Genomic DNA, 20,084 nt, shown 5'->3' on the forward strand with positions numbered 1-20,084 from the left:
GCCTTGGTACAATTTCCCATGTATTGCATTCATGCAATGCTTCCATTTCCTCATTCATCGCCTCTACCCAGGCACGGGAATGTACAGCCTCATGAAAAAAAGAGGGTTCTGTTTCTTTGGACACTCTAGTTAGAAATGTTTGAAAATCCAAAGAGAAATTGTTATAACTTACCCAACGATCTATAGGATGTTTAATCCGAGTGGAACGTCGTAGAGGAGTCTCATCATTGACTGGATGAATTCTACGAGAATAAACAAGACCAGAAAAACGTGAGGATGTTGTTGTAGGAGGAATGTCTTCCATATGCGGTTCCACATCGAAAGTATAAGGTTCATTGTCTGTCGATAAAGATGAATCCTCATAAGGCAACGAGTCATGTAAAAGTGAGTCACTGAGCCAAGGATCATAACTATCCTGTGTATCTGTGGAAGATGAACCCAGAGTGTCAAATTTTTCATCATCAAAAACAACATTTCTAGATACCCGAATTTTGCCTGTATGAGGATCGTAACACCTGTATCCCTTATAGTCATCTGCATACCCAAGAAACTTGTACTGTACAGCTCTGTCTTGAAACTTATTTCTCAATGAATGATCAATATGAACATAACATACACAACCAAAAGGATGTAGTTATTATATGATGGATGGCAATTATAAAGAACAAAATACGGAGAATTATCTTCAAGGATGGTCATGGGCAACCTATTAATAACGTAAACAGCTGTATGGAAAGCCTCTGTCCAAAGAGAGAAAGGAATACCCACAGTATGCATCATGCTCAAGGCTGTCTCAACAATATGCCTGTGTTTTCTCTCAGCTACTCCATTTTGTTGAGGGGTGTAAGGGCAAGAAATGTTACGTGTAATGCCATGCTCCTTCAAATATTCATTAAAATCATGGGATATGTATTCTCTCCCCCCATCACACTGGAAATATACAACATTGGTATTGGATTGGTTTTGGACTAGTGCATGAAACTGTTTGAACAACTTGAAAACCTCATGTTTGTTTTTCATGAAGTAAATCCAACTAAAACGAGTGTAAGAGTCAAGAAAGAGTACATAGTATCGAGATCCAGAAAGAGAGGTAGTGGGCGCAGGACCCCAAATATCTGAGCATATAATCTCAAAAGGCTTTGTTGCTCTTTTATTGATACTATGAAAAGGAAGTACATGACTTTTGCATAAGTGACAACTTGGACGTTTTGACTCTAAACGGACTGCGGGTATTAAACCTTTAGCAGACAACTTGTCAAGAAAAACTTGACTACAATGACCCAAACCAAGATGCCATAAGTCTGGCTTATTAAGTTTCAAGACTCTAGATGAAGAACTATGATCTGTAGATCGACTCAAAAATGTTGGAAAGGAAGAAGCTGAAGAAGCCACGGCTACAGAAGACGACGTCTTCAAAGGCACATGAGATTCTTAAGAGACGTACATGTTCCCGCGCCGTTCACCTTTAGCGAGCGTCTTCTTGGTGTGAAGATCCTTAAGATAAACAAAAGGAGTAAATTCAACGAAAGAATTTGTTTCATAAACTAATTTTGACACAGATAGAATATTCTTTTGAATAACAGATGTGAGTAAGACATTTGACAAGGGTAATTGAGATTCAGGCAAAGAAAGGGAGACGTTTCCAGTGTGAGAGATGGGGTGGTGAGATCCATCTCCTATGACTATAGTGCCATTTCCAGTGTAAGGAGTCAAGTGAGAATTTACCTGCATCAGAAGTAACATGTGCTGCTGCCCCTGAATCAATATACCATATACCTTCACCATTTTGGCGCAAGTTCATCTGATTGAAAGTAGTCATAAGGATATTTTGTACGTCCTGTGGAAGAACCTGTCTCTGAGGAGTACGTGCAAACTGATGAGTTGCCTTTTGCCCTGGCCTACTATCTGGCCTCCCTGTTTTGTTCCGGTTCTGAGGATTGTACCAACAATTTGCTTTAACATGTCCCCGCTTGTTGCATAGAAAACAAGTAGGAACATGTCCCCCTCGTGGTACACTGCCTGAACCAATACCTCCTCCACCTGGTGTAGGTAGTAATCCTCCTTTGTTCATAGGTGTTCCATTGGGACGAGGAGGAGTAAATAAGACTCCTGTTTGAATAGGCGTATGTGTCATCATCACAGGATGAGCATCATCTGACGCGTGTTCCTGATTTAAGCTGACTTCATATTGCAAAAGCTTAGATTGAAGATCATCAAAACATAGAAGAACTGAGACAACCTGGAGTGCCGTGCAAAACATGCAATATTCAGGTCCAAGACTACCTAATACCTGTTGTACCATATCCTTATCTGATACAGGACTTCCAATGGCAGCTAACTGATCTGTAATCACCCTGACATCCCCCATGAACTCTGTAATAGATTTGTTTCCTTTTCGCATGGATTGGAATTGCCACTTGAGTTGCAAAGCCCGAGATTTGGAAACCTGAGAAAAGGAATGAGCTAGTCCATTCCACAACTCGGCAGCAGATTGATCATCAGAAATAGTTTGTAAAACACGATCAGAAAGTGTGGAAGTTATGTAAGCAACTAATATCTGATCCCGTTGTACCCATATGTCATAAGCAGGATTGGTGGTTCGAAGTTGACTCACCTTCCCATCTTCACCTATTATTTCTTGCATGATATGTGTAGGTGGGGCGGGTGATCGCCCATCTAGATGCCCATAAAGACCATGACTGCGAATAAAAGGCACAATCTGACGTTTCCAAAGTAAGTAGTTATCATGGGATAACTTGTGGGTCATGAGGTGAGTAAGAAAACTAGGGTTCAACTTGGAATCCATGGATTATATGAAGAATGAGAAGCCAAACTGTACTAACAGTGTATTAAGGGAAAAACAACAATGCTGTGTGCTGAAAATAATATCAGCACACACGTTACACAGAGGAATAGTGACGTGCGAATCAGAAAAATATTAAAAATATTTTGGGGAGAAAAACAAAGATTCGGCAGACTGAAAGGATCGAAAGAGAATATTAAGACGTGCGTACCAGAAAAATATTGAAAATGAAAAGAATCGAAAGAGAAACTAGAATGACGTGAAATCTGATTAAGAAAAAGAGAAATAAAGAAATCTGATTAAGGAAAAGATACATAAATAAAGCCTATGTCCAAGCACGTGCTGGTCCTTATAGGCCTTCTAGATGATTGATTTCCGCGCCTGTGCTCTGATACCATGTCAGAAATATCAACCTGCAAGAGTTAAAGATGAGGTAAAGAGAGAGGAGAGGAGTCGGCGGCAATAGGGTTTTCCCTTTTCACTTGTTATTTATAAGTGTGGTACAGGGTATAACATTACACAAGTAATAAAATTAAATTACAAACATGCCACCGCCCATGCATCCCTAGGTGGATCCTTGGAATGTGGTGCGGGTCGGATCCATGATTCAAACTAACACAATCAACCGTCAGTCAGAACCAAATCATTTCACAATCTATACTGACAAGAAGACAAAAGTGCACATATAACTTACCTTAACAACTAACTTTGGTCCCACAACATAGAAGGGTATACAACTCACCATGACAAGGTCAAACAAATAATAACGAATGTATTGAAAGAAGAGTGATGGACTTACAAAGCCAAATAATAAAATCCTTGAAAGATACATTCCAAGAAACAAGAATTGATAAGAAAAAAAAATTCAAGATAAGGAAATCCTCAAGTAATGCAATTATAAAGCCTTCAATCATGAACCAAAATGTCCACCAATATTAAGTGAGTAAACAAAAAAATGTTCTCCAAGGAACATTCTAACCCACAAAGGGCTAACCCAAAAAAGGTTATCGTAATTCTCAAATTAATATTTTATTAAAACTAAGTATGCAAAAAAACATAATATTTAAATTTCATGCAAAACATGTAAGATAATGTTTATGAAAGAGCAATGAGACTAAGAAAATAACATAATCACAAGGACCACAAAAGGGCCAACAAGAGAAACACCCAATAACATAACTATTCTTAATATTTTAAAAAAATATATATTTAGAAGGCATTTATAAAAGTGAATGGTTCCCATAAAAAATCATGCTCAATACCTTATTCACGAATAGATAATCTCGTTCATCATCTTAGACAATCACAAGTGCACAAGGATCATATATCAATATAAAAATTATTTATTCAAAATTAAAAAATAACAAGGTATCCATGATCACTAGTATCCTAACCACGTATAATTTTAAATACTTCAGAAAATATTTTATGTTTCACATAAAAATATATTAAAGAAAAAGAAAAAAGAAAAAAGAAAAAAGAAAATTTCAAACGCAAGTTAAGCAAAATCTCATAAAATCATATTTGTGAATGACACACAAAACCATTTAAAAATAAATATTTCAAATTATTTTAAAAATAGTTGACAAATTTTCAAAATAAAGTTCAATACAACAATAAATACAAACATGATTTGACATTTGTCTCCATGGAATGTTCGAATAAAGCATCTAAATGCCAACAACACATGTAGGGATGGCAATGGACCGGGGGACAATGAGGCTCCACCCCGCCTTGCCCCGTTTGGACCTGGGATGAAGGGCATGAAACGGGGATGGAGGCGGAGATGAAGGTTAAAATCTATCCCCGTGCGGGGATGGAGGCGGGGATGGACTTAAGCTTTTCCCCGCCCCGCCTAGCCCCGCTCCGCCCTGCCCCGCCTCGTCCCCAATCCTTTAAGGGATGACTATAGACTAAGGGGAAATGGGGCCCCACCTCGCCCCCGTTTGGACCGGGGATGGAGGACATGAAATGGGGGATGAAGGCGGGGGTGGAGGTTGAAATCCATCCCTGTGCAGGGATGAAGGTTCAGATTTTGAAACAGGGCGGGGATGGAGACCTTGTCCCTAAACACATGCTAAAAAAATACTAGATCATATATATACATTTTAAATAAAGCGAGTTCAAAAAAATCTAAGATTCAAACTAGATCTCACATAAGCATACACATATATCATTTCACAAGATCAAACAAATATTATAAACCTTATAAAACAACAACAACAACAAACAACAACAACTACACCTTCATCCCAAAACAATTGGGGTCGGCGATATGAACAAAAAAAAATCATTCTGGGTCTTCCACATGAATCCTTCTCCTCCAATCATTTCTATCCAATGCCATGTCCTCGGTGAGGTTCAAAGCATTCATATCATTTCCTATCATCTCCATCCAAGTCTTCTTAGGCCTACCCCGACCTCTTTTAACTAATATATTTTTCCATTTCTCCTTCTAACTGGAGCATCATTAGGCCTTCACTGAATATATCCAAACCACCGTAAACGATTCTCTCTCATCTAATTTGAAAACATTTAATAAAAATATAATCAACAATAATTTGAAAAAAATTTAGAGATTTTAATTTTTAACAAAAATAACAAATAACTTTTCAAAGAGAAAAAAATAAGTGTTTTTTTATGCATACTGCATGAGATAGATAACTCAAATAACACTAAAGGTTTAATATACATGCCGGGTCAAGATTTTTCTTGAATTCAAGCCATACAATGATCACAAATCCTTCACGAAGCACGAATTCGAACCAAAGAATCCCAAAACAAGAAAAAACAAAATACCAAGAAAGATTTCTTTGCTTTGATACCATGTAATGAAATATGCGAAAATACAAAACAAATGCCTCTAAGGGCTTACATTATCATAAGCACAAAGTGTACATGCACATACACAAGTCCAACTAAGGGACAATCCAAGAACACTAAGGCACTGGACAAGCACTAAGTGCATTCAAAACATAAAGGAATTAAAAGAACACAAGAATATAAAAAATATACATTTTATTTAGCAGGAATGCTTAAGAGAAGCATTAAGAAATGAAAGGGGATAAAAGCCCCTATTTATACACATACAAGAGAGAAAAAGAGACCTCAATAGAGTTGTTGGACTATTCCTATGGCTATAAATATAGTTGTTGGATTGTTCCAACTTAGGTTGCCAGACTAGACTAGGAAGCGGAAGCGGAAGCGGAAGCGGAAGCGGAAGCGGAAGCGGAAGCGGAAGCGGAAGCAAGAAACGATGCATTTTAAAATGTATTGGAAGTGGAGAAGCGAGGAATAACAAAAACAATATAAGAATTGAATGAGAATAAAAATGGACCGCGAATAAAAACTAAAATAAATGTGACTTTTTAAATTTCATGATCTTTTAGTGTAATAATTAAATTTTTAACAAAATCTAAAAATGATGACTGTCAATTTAGAGAAAGCACATGGAAGTGAGTGAGAAGCGTGAGAGGAAACACATAAAAAATCTGAAAAGTAGAGTGAGAAAACATATAAGAAGAATAGATGAAGCGTGTGAAAAACATAGAAGTGTGGAAGAATCGAGATTCCCATTGAGTTTCGGAAGTGAGTTTCTAGGAAGCAGGCTTCCCACCTATCTAAGATGCTTTTGGTAACTCTAGTTCCAACAACTCTATGTTGACCAGTCAAAAAAATCCAACAGCTCTATTTGGTATTTGACCAAATAGTACATATAAAAACAGAAAATGACAAAAAAAAGAGTAAAAGTACTAATGTGCCCTTAATGGGCACAGCCTATTACAAAGACTGAAATGATCAAAATACCCCTAATGAGTATTTACCTATTACATCATCATAAATAATATATATAACTTAACACTCTCATGGTTGGCAAACAAATCATAATATGGAAATTTCTAAACCTAATCAATTTAGGCTTTCTTTCTGGATCACTCATTATATAAATCATCATGACAACCAATTCATCCCATTCTTTTGAAACATGATTTGACACATATGAGAAAGTGATATGACTGGCAATGAGCACAAATATAAAGTAATATAGCATCAAAAGCATATTGTGAGATACTAAAATATTTCATGGTATAGCTATATCAGGTTTACTGTCTGGCCATGAATATGATTATGCAGCGAAAAAGGTCACCTAGTGACATGGTGGGCACTACTAAACTTGCAGACCAGAGATGAGATATGCTGGATATTGTACTTTTCCCCGTCTACTTGCATAAAAGTGCATGAGATGTATAAGTAATCATGGCATATTCTTTATAATTTTTTTAACAGTGTCTTTATTGTTTCATGCCTTAGGTATGTTGTTGGACTGATTGACAGTTTCATTTTTTCCCAAAACGCCATCAATGATATTTACTGCTCCTTTTTCCCGTCAAATGCATGATGCATATTAAGAAGCCTAATCATTGCGATCAATGTGCAGGTGGGCTATGAGTTCCCTGACACAAAAAGGAAAAGCTTCCGAACCAGCACCTGCTGTTCCTGCCAATTCTGATAAACCTATTGTTTCTGCAACGTCGAGCACAAGCTTTGGTATGTTTCACTGTTTTCAGTCATTTTCAAATGTACAGTAATGGTTGTTAATTTTTTAGTTAAAAGAAATGCTACTAATTGCATAATCCATGGCCTTTTGTTGGTGGGTCAACTCTGCTGACTCAATTTAACTTGTAATGTCTTAAGTGACATATTGATTCAATTTGTGATCCTTTTATCAACTGATAGTCTAAATGTTTTGCTTAATTGTATATTCTGGCATAGTTCCAAGGAGTACTCCATTCACTTGGCTCAGGCCGCAATTCCTCTGACTTACTGTACTGACTCAAATTCAAGGTGGCTGTGTTGAGTTACCCTCAGACAGTCAAATCTTGATCATTAATCATTGGTTGAAAAAATTCATGTGGTTAATGTGGTTGTAAACCTTGGTATATTTTGCTAATAGTGAGTTTCTTGGATGCAGCAACTGATGTGTCAGATTCTATGCCAAGAAACTTGAGTTATAATACTGACATGGCTGATCAGGCTGCACCCGCATCTCCTACCTCCACAGATGGTTGGGGGGAACCAGAAAATGGAATAAATGAGCATGAGAGTGATAAAGATGGATGGGATGATATTGAACCAGTTGAGCAAAAGCCCCCTCCAGCACTTGCAAATATATATGCTGCTCAGAAACGACCTGTGGCACCACCTAAACAGCAAGGTTAGTAAACAATCCACATTTACTTTCATTATATTTGTTTTTGATATCCTGACAAAACAGAACAGCATTGAAAATTTAAAAATATCTTCAATATGTGTGAAAACGCAACATCAGGTTCATTCTTTGAAAGTGCAGGAGATTGCATATTCCTGTATTTGAGAAGTTGGGTTGATTTAGGTTTCAAAAAAGTTAGGTTGATTTCATTTTCCAGAAAGGCATAGAGCTAAAACAGCAGGCAAACTGGAACTTCGATATCATTAATGTAGTACCCTCTCTACGATTAGTTATTTGCATAGTCACCTGTACCGTTCGAGAATTTCTCAGCAAGGGTTTTTCTCGGAGATATTTTCAAAAAGTGTTTTTTCTTGGGAAGATCTTGTAAGTTTTAAAAGTTGAAAAAATATACATAATAATAGGAAAGATAGGAAAATAATAGGTTTTCCATTATTTTTCTTGGAAAAAATATAAAGAAACAATTAGGAAAGTTTTAATATAAAAGAAACAAAAAAAAGATACTTAAAATATATAAAAAATTGTTTTTTGAAAATCTCGGGAAATATTGGCTGACCTTTTTAATATCGATAATATCGAGATATTTTCAAAATATTGGTGGTATCAGTGACTGGTTGTTTGTGATAGTTAGGTTAGAAATGCGCATTTAATTGACAATTTAAGAAGTCCCCGTTTAAATATGTTTGCTTATAATTCACTTCAGATATACTTGTTTCCTTGCTTGTGTTCTTTACAGAGGGACATTATCCAAGGATGTTTTTATGAAGAGCCTGGAACTCCAACTCGTTTATTTTTTCAAAATTGTATCTCTAGGGGTACTTATGTTGCGATAAAGTAAGTTGGGTCATAACGTGTGTCTGAATATGCATAAAATGTTCTAAAACAATATTAGAAACTTTATTAGTAGCATGGAAACACCAATGAGTGTATTAGACAGCAATACATAGTGAGGATGCATGTAGCACGGTTTAAATCTGCTAAATGGTGGCCCGAGTTCTAGATGTCATTATAGATTTCCAATCAGAATTGAGCCTTAGCTGTTTTGGGAGCACAATGAGATGCAAGTCTGACCTGTTTTATAATCAGATTGGCTTTTGCAAAGCTGATTATGGTGCAGGTCAAAAAATCATCCACATTTCTACCCCTTGAGAGACCTGGTTTTACATGTTTGAAGGACCTTTGACACTTGTCCTCAATTTAGTGACAATTTTTTTATCTGTTCAGTCCACAGTGCTACACTTCTTTTCAGAATTTTTGGCAATCTTGGATTAAGTTCTAAAATCTTTGTCAATATGATTTTGAATTTCAAGGAATGGTTATATGACTTTTTAGAGCCGCGTTTCACTTTGTACATTTTCAGTCCATTCTATGGGTAGAATGCCAGTTTTTTGGAGCTGTGCTATGTGCATTGCCATTTTGCGGTGTAACTTTAAGCTTTCAAAATGATGACCACTTCTGATGCATGATTGCTTACTTCAAATGGTTTTGATCATTTTGGAGTATTGACATGGAATTGATTTGCATAACAAGCGTGGTTCTACAGGTCCTTCCCAGCTGATGCAAAAAGCAGCCGAACACATGAGAATATTCACGATCTAAATATGTTTACTGTTTTGCAGTTACAAGTTCCAGACCCAAAAGTTCTATTGCAGCAGCAGCCAAGGAGCAAGATGATGATCTATGGGGTGCAATAGCTGCTCCTGCACCAAAAACCACCGCTAAGCCCATCCAATCAAAGACTGCGACAAGCGATGATGAGGATCCCTGGGGTGCCATAGCCGCTCCACCGCCAAAAACTGCTGCTAAACCACTGCAGCCAAAATCAACTGCAAGCAATGACGATGATCCATGGGCTTCCATAGCTGCACCACCACCTACTACACGTGCAAAGCCACTGTCAGCTGCTCGTGGCCGAGGTGGCCGTGCTGCTCCCATGAAGTTGGGGGCACAGCGGGTAAATCGCACTTCATCAGATATGTAGATTTTTGAGAAAGAAAATGGAACATGGGTATGAAAGAAGTATCATGTATGCTGTTTGGATGTGTAATATTCTTTTTGTTTTTTTTCTTGCAATTCATTGAATTAATTTTGTAAAATAGACTCTGGATTGTGATTATATTCATAGTCAAGATGGCTCTGTATTGAGGTGGATCATAAGGCAATTATGTTTTTCATTATTTACTTTTTAGTGGTTTTAGTTTCTTGTGCATTTTTTACTCGTACTCCCCCCCTTTGCACACCAGGGGTAGCTTCCCATCGGCTTGGGCCTTACGACAAAGGACACATGCCCTGAGTATCGAACTCTCCCTGGATCTGCATTAACTTGTGCATGAACCTGGCTCATGTTAGCTTCCTACACCCAGATTTGCATATGCAATTGCATAACCAGGTTCTAGACCCTGTACCTAGATGCTGTAGGATGTTCTAGCTGTCCTTAAGCAAGATTTGATTGTTTTCTTACGAGTGTCTTTTGGGGATGTACATTGTTTATGATGTATCTTTTGATGCATTCGAATGGCTCCAATAGATGTGATGCCTTTCAGATTAGGTAATATTAATTTACTCGAATCATATTATAAACTAATCAAGAAATCTGTTTATTTTTAGCATGTTCCATATATTGAGTAGACACTTGAAAAAAAATGGTTGTGAATTTCCTTTTAAACGTAAAAAAATTGTTATCCAACATATAATGCGCTTCTTTTGAACATTTGAAAACTGCAAATATTAAATGTTTGGCTTGCTGAAAGAATTATTACCAACGCATATTGAGCTTTGAGCTTCTTTTGAAATTCTGAATAACTTTCCAATAGCTTTATTGGTACAACTTATGATTGGTTATGGTCACCAACATCAGTTGCAAAATAAAGGATTTAGCAGTTTGCATTTCAATTTTCTTAAATTCAAAAAGGGCATACAACCAACAGTTATTGGTGATGATTTTGGACACAGAATGTGACACCAGTCCACATTAAACAACCATCTGAAGTTGAGCTCGTAATCATGAGCCTGAACGTAGGTCCGGTGGATTTTTTTTAAACAAGTGGCATACACATTAATCAAAGGCTTAGGAGCACTGTGATATCCAACATTTTGTAATGAAGACTCTGCATGTGTATTTTCTCATGATTGGGTATGAGAGAGAGAGAGAGAGAGAGAGAGAGAGAGAGAGAGAGAGAGAGAGAGAGAGAGACTCCAACCAGTTGGTCATTCCCCACCTCCGATACTTGACCCCAATCCCTCTCTTAGAGGATAAGCGTTTCAAGAGAGAGAGAGAGACTCCAACCAGTTGGTCATTCCCCACCTCCGATACTTGACCCCAATCCCTCTCTTAGAGGATAAGCGTTTCAAGAGAGAGAGAGAGACTCCAACCAGTTGGTCATTCCCCACCTCCGACACTTGACCCCAATCCCTCTCTTAGAGCATAAGCGTTTCAAGAGCTGGGGGAGCTCATCCAAAGGGAGCAGAGACCCTGAGCATATTGGGGACTTTAATGCGATGCTAAGCCCTTTGGATAAGACTATCAGACCCCCTCGTTTCCAGAATTGTCTGATCTTTCATGATTTTATATCTCGCTGTGGGCTTAGAAATTCAGAGACCTGAGATCTAAATTCACCTGAACTAACAATTGAAAGTGTGAACTTGATCCGCCCTGGGAGATCTGTTTTGGTAAGGTGCTCAAACTTGATTTGTTTAAGACTTGATAAGAACAGTTGGAGTTTTTTGGAGTAGGCGCTACAGTACTTGGATTCAAAGAAACATGTTAGTAGTGAAGCCGACTACTTTTAAAGTAGTGATCAATGGCTGCCCCGGGGATTCATTCACGAGTGCCAGAGGATTGAGACAAGGGGACCCCCTATCCTTGTACCTATTCGTTGTTGTCATGGAGGCTCACAGGCGGACTAGCTGCTGCTTCGCAGGAAGGAGAAATCATCATCCCCAGGTCCCAGATTTTGTCAGAGATAGGGCCATCACTAATGCATGCAAGTGATGCAATTATATTCTCAGAAGCAGATTCAAGGTCTATCAGAGGATTAAAAGCTAATTTGGAAGAGTGTGAGGCAGCAGATGGGTTAGTATAAACCTTTACAAGTCCATCTTATCCCCATCAATGTACCTCATAAAAGTGTGGGGCAGTTGCGTGCAATCTTGGTATGGACCTCTCCCTATGAAATATTTGGAGGCGCAATTGATAAGCTGAGACACTTTTTGTCGGCTTATATTGGAGGGTGGGGTTGGATTGAGTGATCTCTCTACACTTGGTATAGGGCAAACTTCGCATACATAGCTGTGATCCTGGACACAGGTGACTTAGCCTGGGCCAGACTGGTGAAGACAAAATGGAAACTCTCGGTACTGCACCACCATGATGCAAACACATGAGCCCCTCTTTCCCCGCTGAAAGAGACTCGTTTTCAACTTTCAGTGGTAATGGTTCCTTTGCGGGGGCTGGGGGGGGGGGGGGGCGCTACCATGGAGATCTCTTTCGTGACACACAAACGCCATCTAAGTGTAAGGATTCCTGAACTTGAAAAAGGAGTGCAGCACCATCTCTCTTGAAAGCTGAGGTAAATGGCGATTCTGGACAGATCCATGGTCTAATCAAATCCTCATTTACTAGCAGAAGGGCCTCAATTTGAGGCAGTTTAGAGACAACGTGGGATGGTGGTGGCCAGGCCATGCAGACATATAGGAGGCTTCCATCCTTGCTAAACGGATTAGATGTTCAGCACAGTTTAGATTGAGCTTGGGTAGGGAGCTGACTGCATTATTTGAAATGCATGACACAGACTAAAATGGCAAAGAAGTTGTTTTCGGAAGAACTGCAGCACCACGAGGTGGAACATGGCACGGATCCATCTGACCAAAAAGATAGCGAGCGTCCTGAGTGGTCTAGCTTACCAGCCATAATAGACTCATTCCTGGGAGATGGCCCCGGAAGGAGTCAGAGCTCTTTATTTTCAAGTAGCAGTAAGCCAAATTGGAGGCTGTAAGCGTCTCTAATTCTGTTTGAGGGATAGTAAGTTGACAAGAAAATGTAAAATAGTTCTAACACTGCCTAAAAAATAACAAATGAAGAAAGACACCCACATTAGAAAACCTAACAAGAGACTAGAATATGAGAACTAGAAATAGGAAAACGACTGTGGGCGATGATCAACTGTTGGATTATTTAATTTTCAATAAGAAAATACAAATGTGATGTGTTCAGCATGGTGAATTTGCTAGAAATCAACTGTTGGATTGTTTATTTTCAATAAAAAAATACAATTGTGATGTGTTCAGCATGGTGAATTTGATAGAAATCAACTGTTGAATTGTTTATTTTAAATGAAAAATACAATCGTCCAATGCTTAAGTATTTATGAAGAGTATGAGTAGATTATTTTAAAACCTCAGAAAATCCTGTTTATGCTTCATAATGGAATGCTTAAAAAGAACTGGTAATTATAAAACCAAGCATGTAAACCAAGGGAAACCAACAAAAAATCTATGAAAATTGTGGTTTACACGTTAATTCCCATATTTCCAGTTTTCATATCAAGTGACTCAATCTACTAAACTCTCAAGTTCAATCTCTCCATAACAATTTTAAAGAACCACAAATATGATGTCTGACAAACCAACCCATATGACCAGAACACATAAATATGTAACATAATATACAAAATATGTTTAAAAACAGTTAAGAAGAATGTGAGTCTAATCCAGGCCCACTTATCAGAGCCCAATGACATCAAAGTGAGCAGACATGATGACTCCCTCCCAGGTTATTCTCTGTGCACCATACCATGCTCATTTCATGTGTCATCCAGAGCATCGGCTTATTGTGCACAGAACCAACAAACCATAAAAGAAAAAAAAGCAAAAATATTTTTTCTTCTTATGGGTGATGTTTGAAAACTCAGGTCTCAAATCCAAAGATTGTATTTGGTATGGCCTAAAAGAATGAATCAAGAATCGAAGATTTAGTGTTTGAAATGCCTCAGATTTGGAGTTGGACTTTCACCAAAATGATCACTCAGATCTGAAAAACTAGAGAATCCAAACGTTACCCATCAAAACCTTGGAAACAGAAACCCTAAACCCACCTGATCTGGAAGCACCCATCATTCAAAGATCATCTAGACTTTCAAACCAACAAAATCATATTAAAGGAAAATAGGAAAACCCAACACAATGAATAAGTTTATCCTGGACAACCCACACTTGATAGAAAGTAGAAACAAAAGAGAATGAAAGCACACGGTTTCTAGGGTTTCAGGGAAAAAGGAGCCTTTATATAGATAGAGGGATCATGATTCATGAGCGAATTAAATTACACCAAAGGGCTCTGGTTTTTAGTTATTTTTTTTAGACCGAGAAAGCTGGGGTTAGGCAGAACCCTACCAGTTATAATCATACCATTTGGGGTTCGAACTTGCAACGTTCCAACACAAGGTGACGTGCACTAACTGGTCTGTTTTTTAGTTATTTGCTTGAATGTGTGTTGGGTTTAGGGATGGCAGTGGACCGGGGGAAAGCGGGCCCCGCCCCGTTTGGACCGGGGATGAAGGGTATGAAACGGGGATGGAGGCGGGGACGAAGGTTAAAATCCATCCCCGTCCGGGGGTGGAGGCGGGGATGGACGTGCACTTTTCCCCGCCCTGCCCCGTCCCCGCCCCGACCACTTTTCCCCGCAATATCCCCGCCCCGCCTCATCCCTGTTTGAATCGGGGATGGAGGACATGAAACAGGGATGAAGGCGGGGGTGGAGGATAAAATCTTGAGGAGGGGCGGGGATGGAGACCTTGTCCCCCGCCCCGCCCCATTGCCATCCCTAGTTGGGTTCCTTTTTTATCCTTTTTAATATGTTTAAACCCTGGAAATATATGTCACAAAGACACGTGGACATGAAAAATTTAATTTTTTTAATTAATAAAAAATTAATTTATTGATATGTAATGTTAAAAAATGTATTTTTGTTAAAATAAAACCTTACAACATTAAAAATATTATTAAAATATTGTCTGTAACGTATCAGTGTCCATATACACATGTTAGATCGTGTCCGATCATGTCTCCAGAGACACGCCACCAAAATGGTGTGTCCCTATCTCTGGTCACATAACCTGCTTCCTACTCGACCCATTCGAACATGTTTGTATCAGTCATTTTTTCGGCAAAGGAAAATCTCAAGTCACAAATCACATTACATTAAGGGCCTGTTTGGTTGAAAATTCAGAAATTTGTTTTCCTGGTTTTTTACTTTTTGAATTTTTAAAACTTCATTTTTTTTTTAATTCTAGAAAAAATGTAGTGTTTGGATGCACTTCAAAATCTGAAAATATATCCAGATTATAAATTTTCATGTGTGGCTGTTCATTGGAAATTCTTGAAACTCTGTAGGTGATGTGTATTGCCGTATTGAACACAAAGTAACCTCAACAACTCGGATTCTGAACATCAGCTGATCATATTCTTCAGCAAATCAAATGGGAGCTAACGTGGAGGGTGAGCAGGAAATGGGTGGAGCAGTCACGGGAGTGGATCGGCAAAAACAGAGTTTTTTGTCACTTTGCTGAATGATGACAGGGGTTGTAATACTCCGTTTCTGCCCTGCTTTTACTCTGTTTTATGCGTGTTAACTCTTTCTTTTATTGCAGCATTTTACATGTAAATCACACCATCTGCTGTAACGATTTCTGCTTTAAATCAATGCTAAATATGCCTTAAAAACAACAACAACAACAACAACAACAACTGGGATTCTGAATGAACGTCGCTAGAAAAGGTATAATAGTAACTAGCGAGAGCCTCAATATTTACAGTCATTATATAGGCCCAGTAATAGATCATTTTTATTTTCCCCACCCGTATAGGTTTCTCTTATTGGTACCAGAGAGATATGTTTCGTCGGCAACTGTTGCCAGCAATATTTTGCGCTCTTTGTAATGCAAATTTTTTTTTGTCGTCGCTAATCCACGCAGGATCAGCCACGGCAAAGCGTCCAACAACTGTGGATGACTTGCTCATCCACTGTTACATAGTTACGAGCTTATCTCTCTATATATAGTATTGCGTAGCTGCTCAATCAAAACTTGATCATGTTAGCCGTTGTATTAAATACGAGAAATAGCTAAAAAAATATGAAAAATTAATGCAAAAGGAAGGAATAAATCAAGTAAACTTAAAACTAACTGAGATTCTCATATCAATTTCAATAATCTCTTTCATATAACAAGTGTTTATATAAAAATAAAACTCTAACTCCACGACGGATCTTGTATAAGATCCGAATACAAAAGCAAACTCAAACCAAAAATCTAAATCCTAAATACTAACTACGGATCCAATTGGATCTCTTATGGACCTGGATTGTAGTTGCTCCGCTCCTGTATCATTCTCCTCGGGTTGAAAAAAGACTCGGCCTCAAGTCTGGTATGCTTTTGCTTCTTCTGGTTCCACTCGACTTCTAAGAACCACGAAGGTGATGCCATTTCTAATGGGTGTAGACTGATGCACTCATCCAGAGAAACAAAAGACAACAAAATTCATCTTCCCAACAATCCAAATAAAGAGAGTATATGGACCATGTTGCTCCCTGGTGGTTGGTATAGCATAATACTAAATAGATCCACTTACAATATTTTAGACAAGGTAGAGAGGTCCAACTATAAAGGCTTTTAGATCCAAATATAATTGTTCAAATCCAAAAGGATTCCACAAAAGTCAAACAGGTACTTCAAGGGTTGTTTAGGTAGTGGATAGGTGTGCATGGGTATTAGGGAGTTTTGGATAACATTTTGGTTGGTGTTGGCCCATTTAAGAGAATGGGTTGAGTTTGGGTTAGTTTTGACTTAGTTAGGATCCGATCGGACCACGACCGGATCAAGAACATAATAATTTGTCAAACCTGTAATGGGTTGGGTCAGATACTAGATCAGAGTTTAATGAGGACAAGTCTAATTTAATCTCTATCCAGATTCAAAATATGTATGGGTCTGGTCTTGACCCAATCTGGATTGAAGCTGGAGTTTTATTCGGGTTTGATTTAGTCAAGTTTAGGTTTGAATCTGATAATTCATGACTAAAATAAATGAATTTGGCCCAATCCAAAGGTGGGACCCCCCTAGACCAGACCCATAGGACCCGAAATCGATGTGATGTGGGTCAGAACTGGTGAAAACCGACAAGAATTTGAACCCACAACACTCAGATCTAAGTTCTGAACAATTGATCTAGGTTGGAAACTGAATCTCAGTCAAACCGATTTGGTCAGCTGGTTCATGGGGTATCCATCCCGCAACAGTAAATTGCAAAAGGGTCTCCTGGTGAGGGGTGGATGGGCCATGGACGTCGTCCATCATCGCTTGTCCCAATGGTACCTCGACTAGGGTTGGGTCTCGTTGGCTTGCCCCATTGAGTAAAAACTCGTTGGATGGAGGCAGGCCACCGACTGGGGCATCTCTAACGTTCTCTGGTAATGGGATGCTCTGTGTTGGTTGTCTAGGACGTTGACCATCACCAGCTGGCGTCGATGGAGGAGTTGGCCTCGCCCGGCCTGCGCCCTCCGGCAGGGAAGCGCGGGATGGGTCGACAGTGGGAGGGAAGCTCTCTAGGTACTTTGGTATTGTTGGGTGGGAGAAACATAAGGGGAGGAGGGGATGATACCCTCCTCCACTGGTCTCTCTGTTATCATCGCAAAATTTTTCCCCTCTCTTGCGAGAGAGAAACAAATTTCGCTAGTCAAACTCGACCAAAGTTTTGAAAATTGGTTTTGAAAATTACTCGCCTCCGTTTTAAAAATTTGCGGAAAAATTTCGTGGAATGGGATCCGCCTGTCGGTATGAGGTTCAACCGTTCCTGGCGCTTTTACCAGGGGTAATTGAACCAAGGATCAATTATGTGCTCTAACTTGACTTAAATATCTAAATTATGTTCTATTTTCCTAGAATGCACAGAGAATCAGGCTTGTGCTATGAAATTTTGAATATAATGCAAGTTTGAGAAAATATGATGTTTGCTTTGGAAAATTGAAATATGCTTGAAAAATGGTTGGAAAAGTGCTTGAAATTAGAATTCCTGGGAAAATCATTAAATTTCATTGAAATCAGAAATTGGATTGAAAAATGAATTCTCAGGAAAACTTGAATCTTGAAAAAATCAATTCTTTGAGATTTGGATTTGCTTTTCTGAGAAAATAGATTTGAGAATCTTGAGAAAGTCAGGAAGTTCATTGGAAAATAAGTTTTGAAATGGAAAATGGATTCTCAGGAAAATCAGGCCTTTGAGAAAATCGATTTCTGAAAACTTGAGATTTTGGAATTTGAGAAATTTAAAACATAGGAAAATCTTCATTTGAACTTGGGAAATGCTTTGAAATGTCATTTGAAAACTTAGGATTCTGAGAAAATCAAATCCTGAGAAAGACTTGAAAATCCTTGAGAAAATTGATTTTTCTGAAATTGAAGTTGGAGAATGAATTTGGAAACAATGCAATTTGAATAATATGAATGAATGAATATGAATTTGAAAGGGAATTTCAATTGAGGAATTGAGAAGTCCTTTTGAAGTTTTGAGAAATGCAGTGCATTTTTGAAGTTAGCCTAAGAGTGTAGGCTGAATGTGGCTAATATGAAGATCATAAATCTAGGTTTAATTCATATTTTGACTATGGCCAAAAATACAAATTCCACCAAGTTTATAAACTCCATAAGAGCTTGTGCACGTGCCATTCATGTCAACCATAGTGAATTTGAAATAAATATGCATGAATCATACATCACATATTGAAAATTGCTGAAATTAAACTATATGCAATGCAGTCCTATTCTAAGCAGAAAAGTAACTCTTATTCCAAATTATTACATTTGATGTTACATTGAATTGAAATAAAAGAGTAAAAAGCTAAGTCTTCTTCTTGAATGTTCCTGCAAAACTAGAAAACAATGTTAGCACAAAAATGTAGGTTTTTCTGAATTTATCCGAAAATATTGGAAATTATCGGATATTATTCAGATATAAACCCAAATTCATACCCCCTTTGATATAAACATAATAAATAATAAATAAATTTCAAAAATAAACTTGAAAATTCAAAATTGGGTTCAAAATGACCAAAATACCCCTGATGACCTTGAAATCAGGGTTTTCTGAAAGAATTTTTGTAAATTTTGGAATTTTGAAAATCAAATGAAATAAATCAAACACAATATGATGAAATATGATGATATTCATGAAAATTTATGAAATTGGAATTTAAAATTTCGAAATTTAGGTCAAAATGACCAAAATACCTCTGATAACAAGACTATGGCCTTGAAACCAGGGTTTTCTGAAATAAATTTTACAAAAATGAAAAATGTGAAATGCAAATGACATTGAAATTAACCCTAATATGATTCTACATGCTAATTTACATGAATAAAACCCTAAAATGGCGAAAATATCATAAAATATCAAATTTAACCTGATTTTCGCCTCTGAATTTAAAGACAAGCTAACATGTAACTCAAATGAACTTGAAATTAAGCCAAATTTGGCATGGACACATAAAATAACCTTAAAAACAGAATGGAGCTCGAAAATAATTTTTTTTTGTATTTTTAAATATAGGAATTCAAATAAAAACCCTAAATTTTGTGATTTTTGCCTAAAATGTTGATTCTAAAGGGGATTTCGGATATCAAACTTCCATAAAAAATTTCCAAATTTTATGGGATGACAGAGGACAGTAAGGTGAGGATTTTTTCCTTTTACACTTTCTGTTTTTGATCTATGGTCGGAGTTGTACAGTTTTGGCAAGTTGGATCAGAATCCGGCGACTCTAGGATTTATGGGAAACAGACAGGTTTCGGTAGAAAATGTGGGAAAAATAGCAGACAGATGGGAAAAAGGCTGAAACTGTGGGAAAATATCCCTGACAGACGGAAAAATTTGATCTTCTTACAGATCTGGGATTCGGGTTACGGTTTGAAAATACACACACTGTTATCAGAGACCCGAATCTCTGGTTTTTCTGGATATTGGAATCTGTCAGACAAAAAATAATTTTTTGGGAAAAATACTGAG

General features: G+C 37.8%; 1 protein-coding gene and 1 non-coding gene across 2 annotated transcripts in view; one reads left to right on the forward strand and one right to left on the reverse strand.

The window, feature by feature from the left end:
- The window catches only part of LOC149820808 (uncharacterized), a 74,612-nt gene extending 64,408 nt beyond the window's left edge, over positions 1-10,204 (forward strand). Inside the window, exons 19-21 of the mRNA XM_089982413.1 lie at positions 7,242-7,351; positions 7,776-8,018; positions 9,650-10,204. Coding sequence (XP_089838539.1) covers positions 7,242-7,351; positions 7,776-8,018; positions 9,650-10,011 — 715 coding nt within the window. The 3' untranslated portion in view covers positions 10,012-10,204. The remainder of the gene's footprint in view (positions 1-7,241; positions 7,352-7,775; positions 8,019-9,649) is intronic.
- Positions 10,205-13,723: 3,519 nt separating this feature from the next.
- Positions 13,724-13,837, reverse strand: LOC149820809 (small nucleolar RNA snoR100). Its single transcript, XR_016426906.1, has one exon. It is a non-coding gene; the product is annotated as a small nucleolar RNA snoR100 (small nucleolar RNA).
- Between the last annotated feature and the right edge of the window lie 6,247 nt (positions 13,838-20,084).

Source organism: Nuphar pumila, chromosome 12 (assembly GCF_984573655.1).
Source record: "Nuphar pumila chromosome 12, dmNupPumi1.hap1.1, whole genome shotgun sequence".
NCBI lineage: Eukaryota > Viridiplantae > Streptophyta > Magnoliopsida > Nymphaeales > Nymphaeaceae > Nuphar > Nuphar pumila.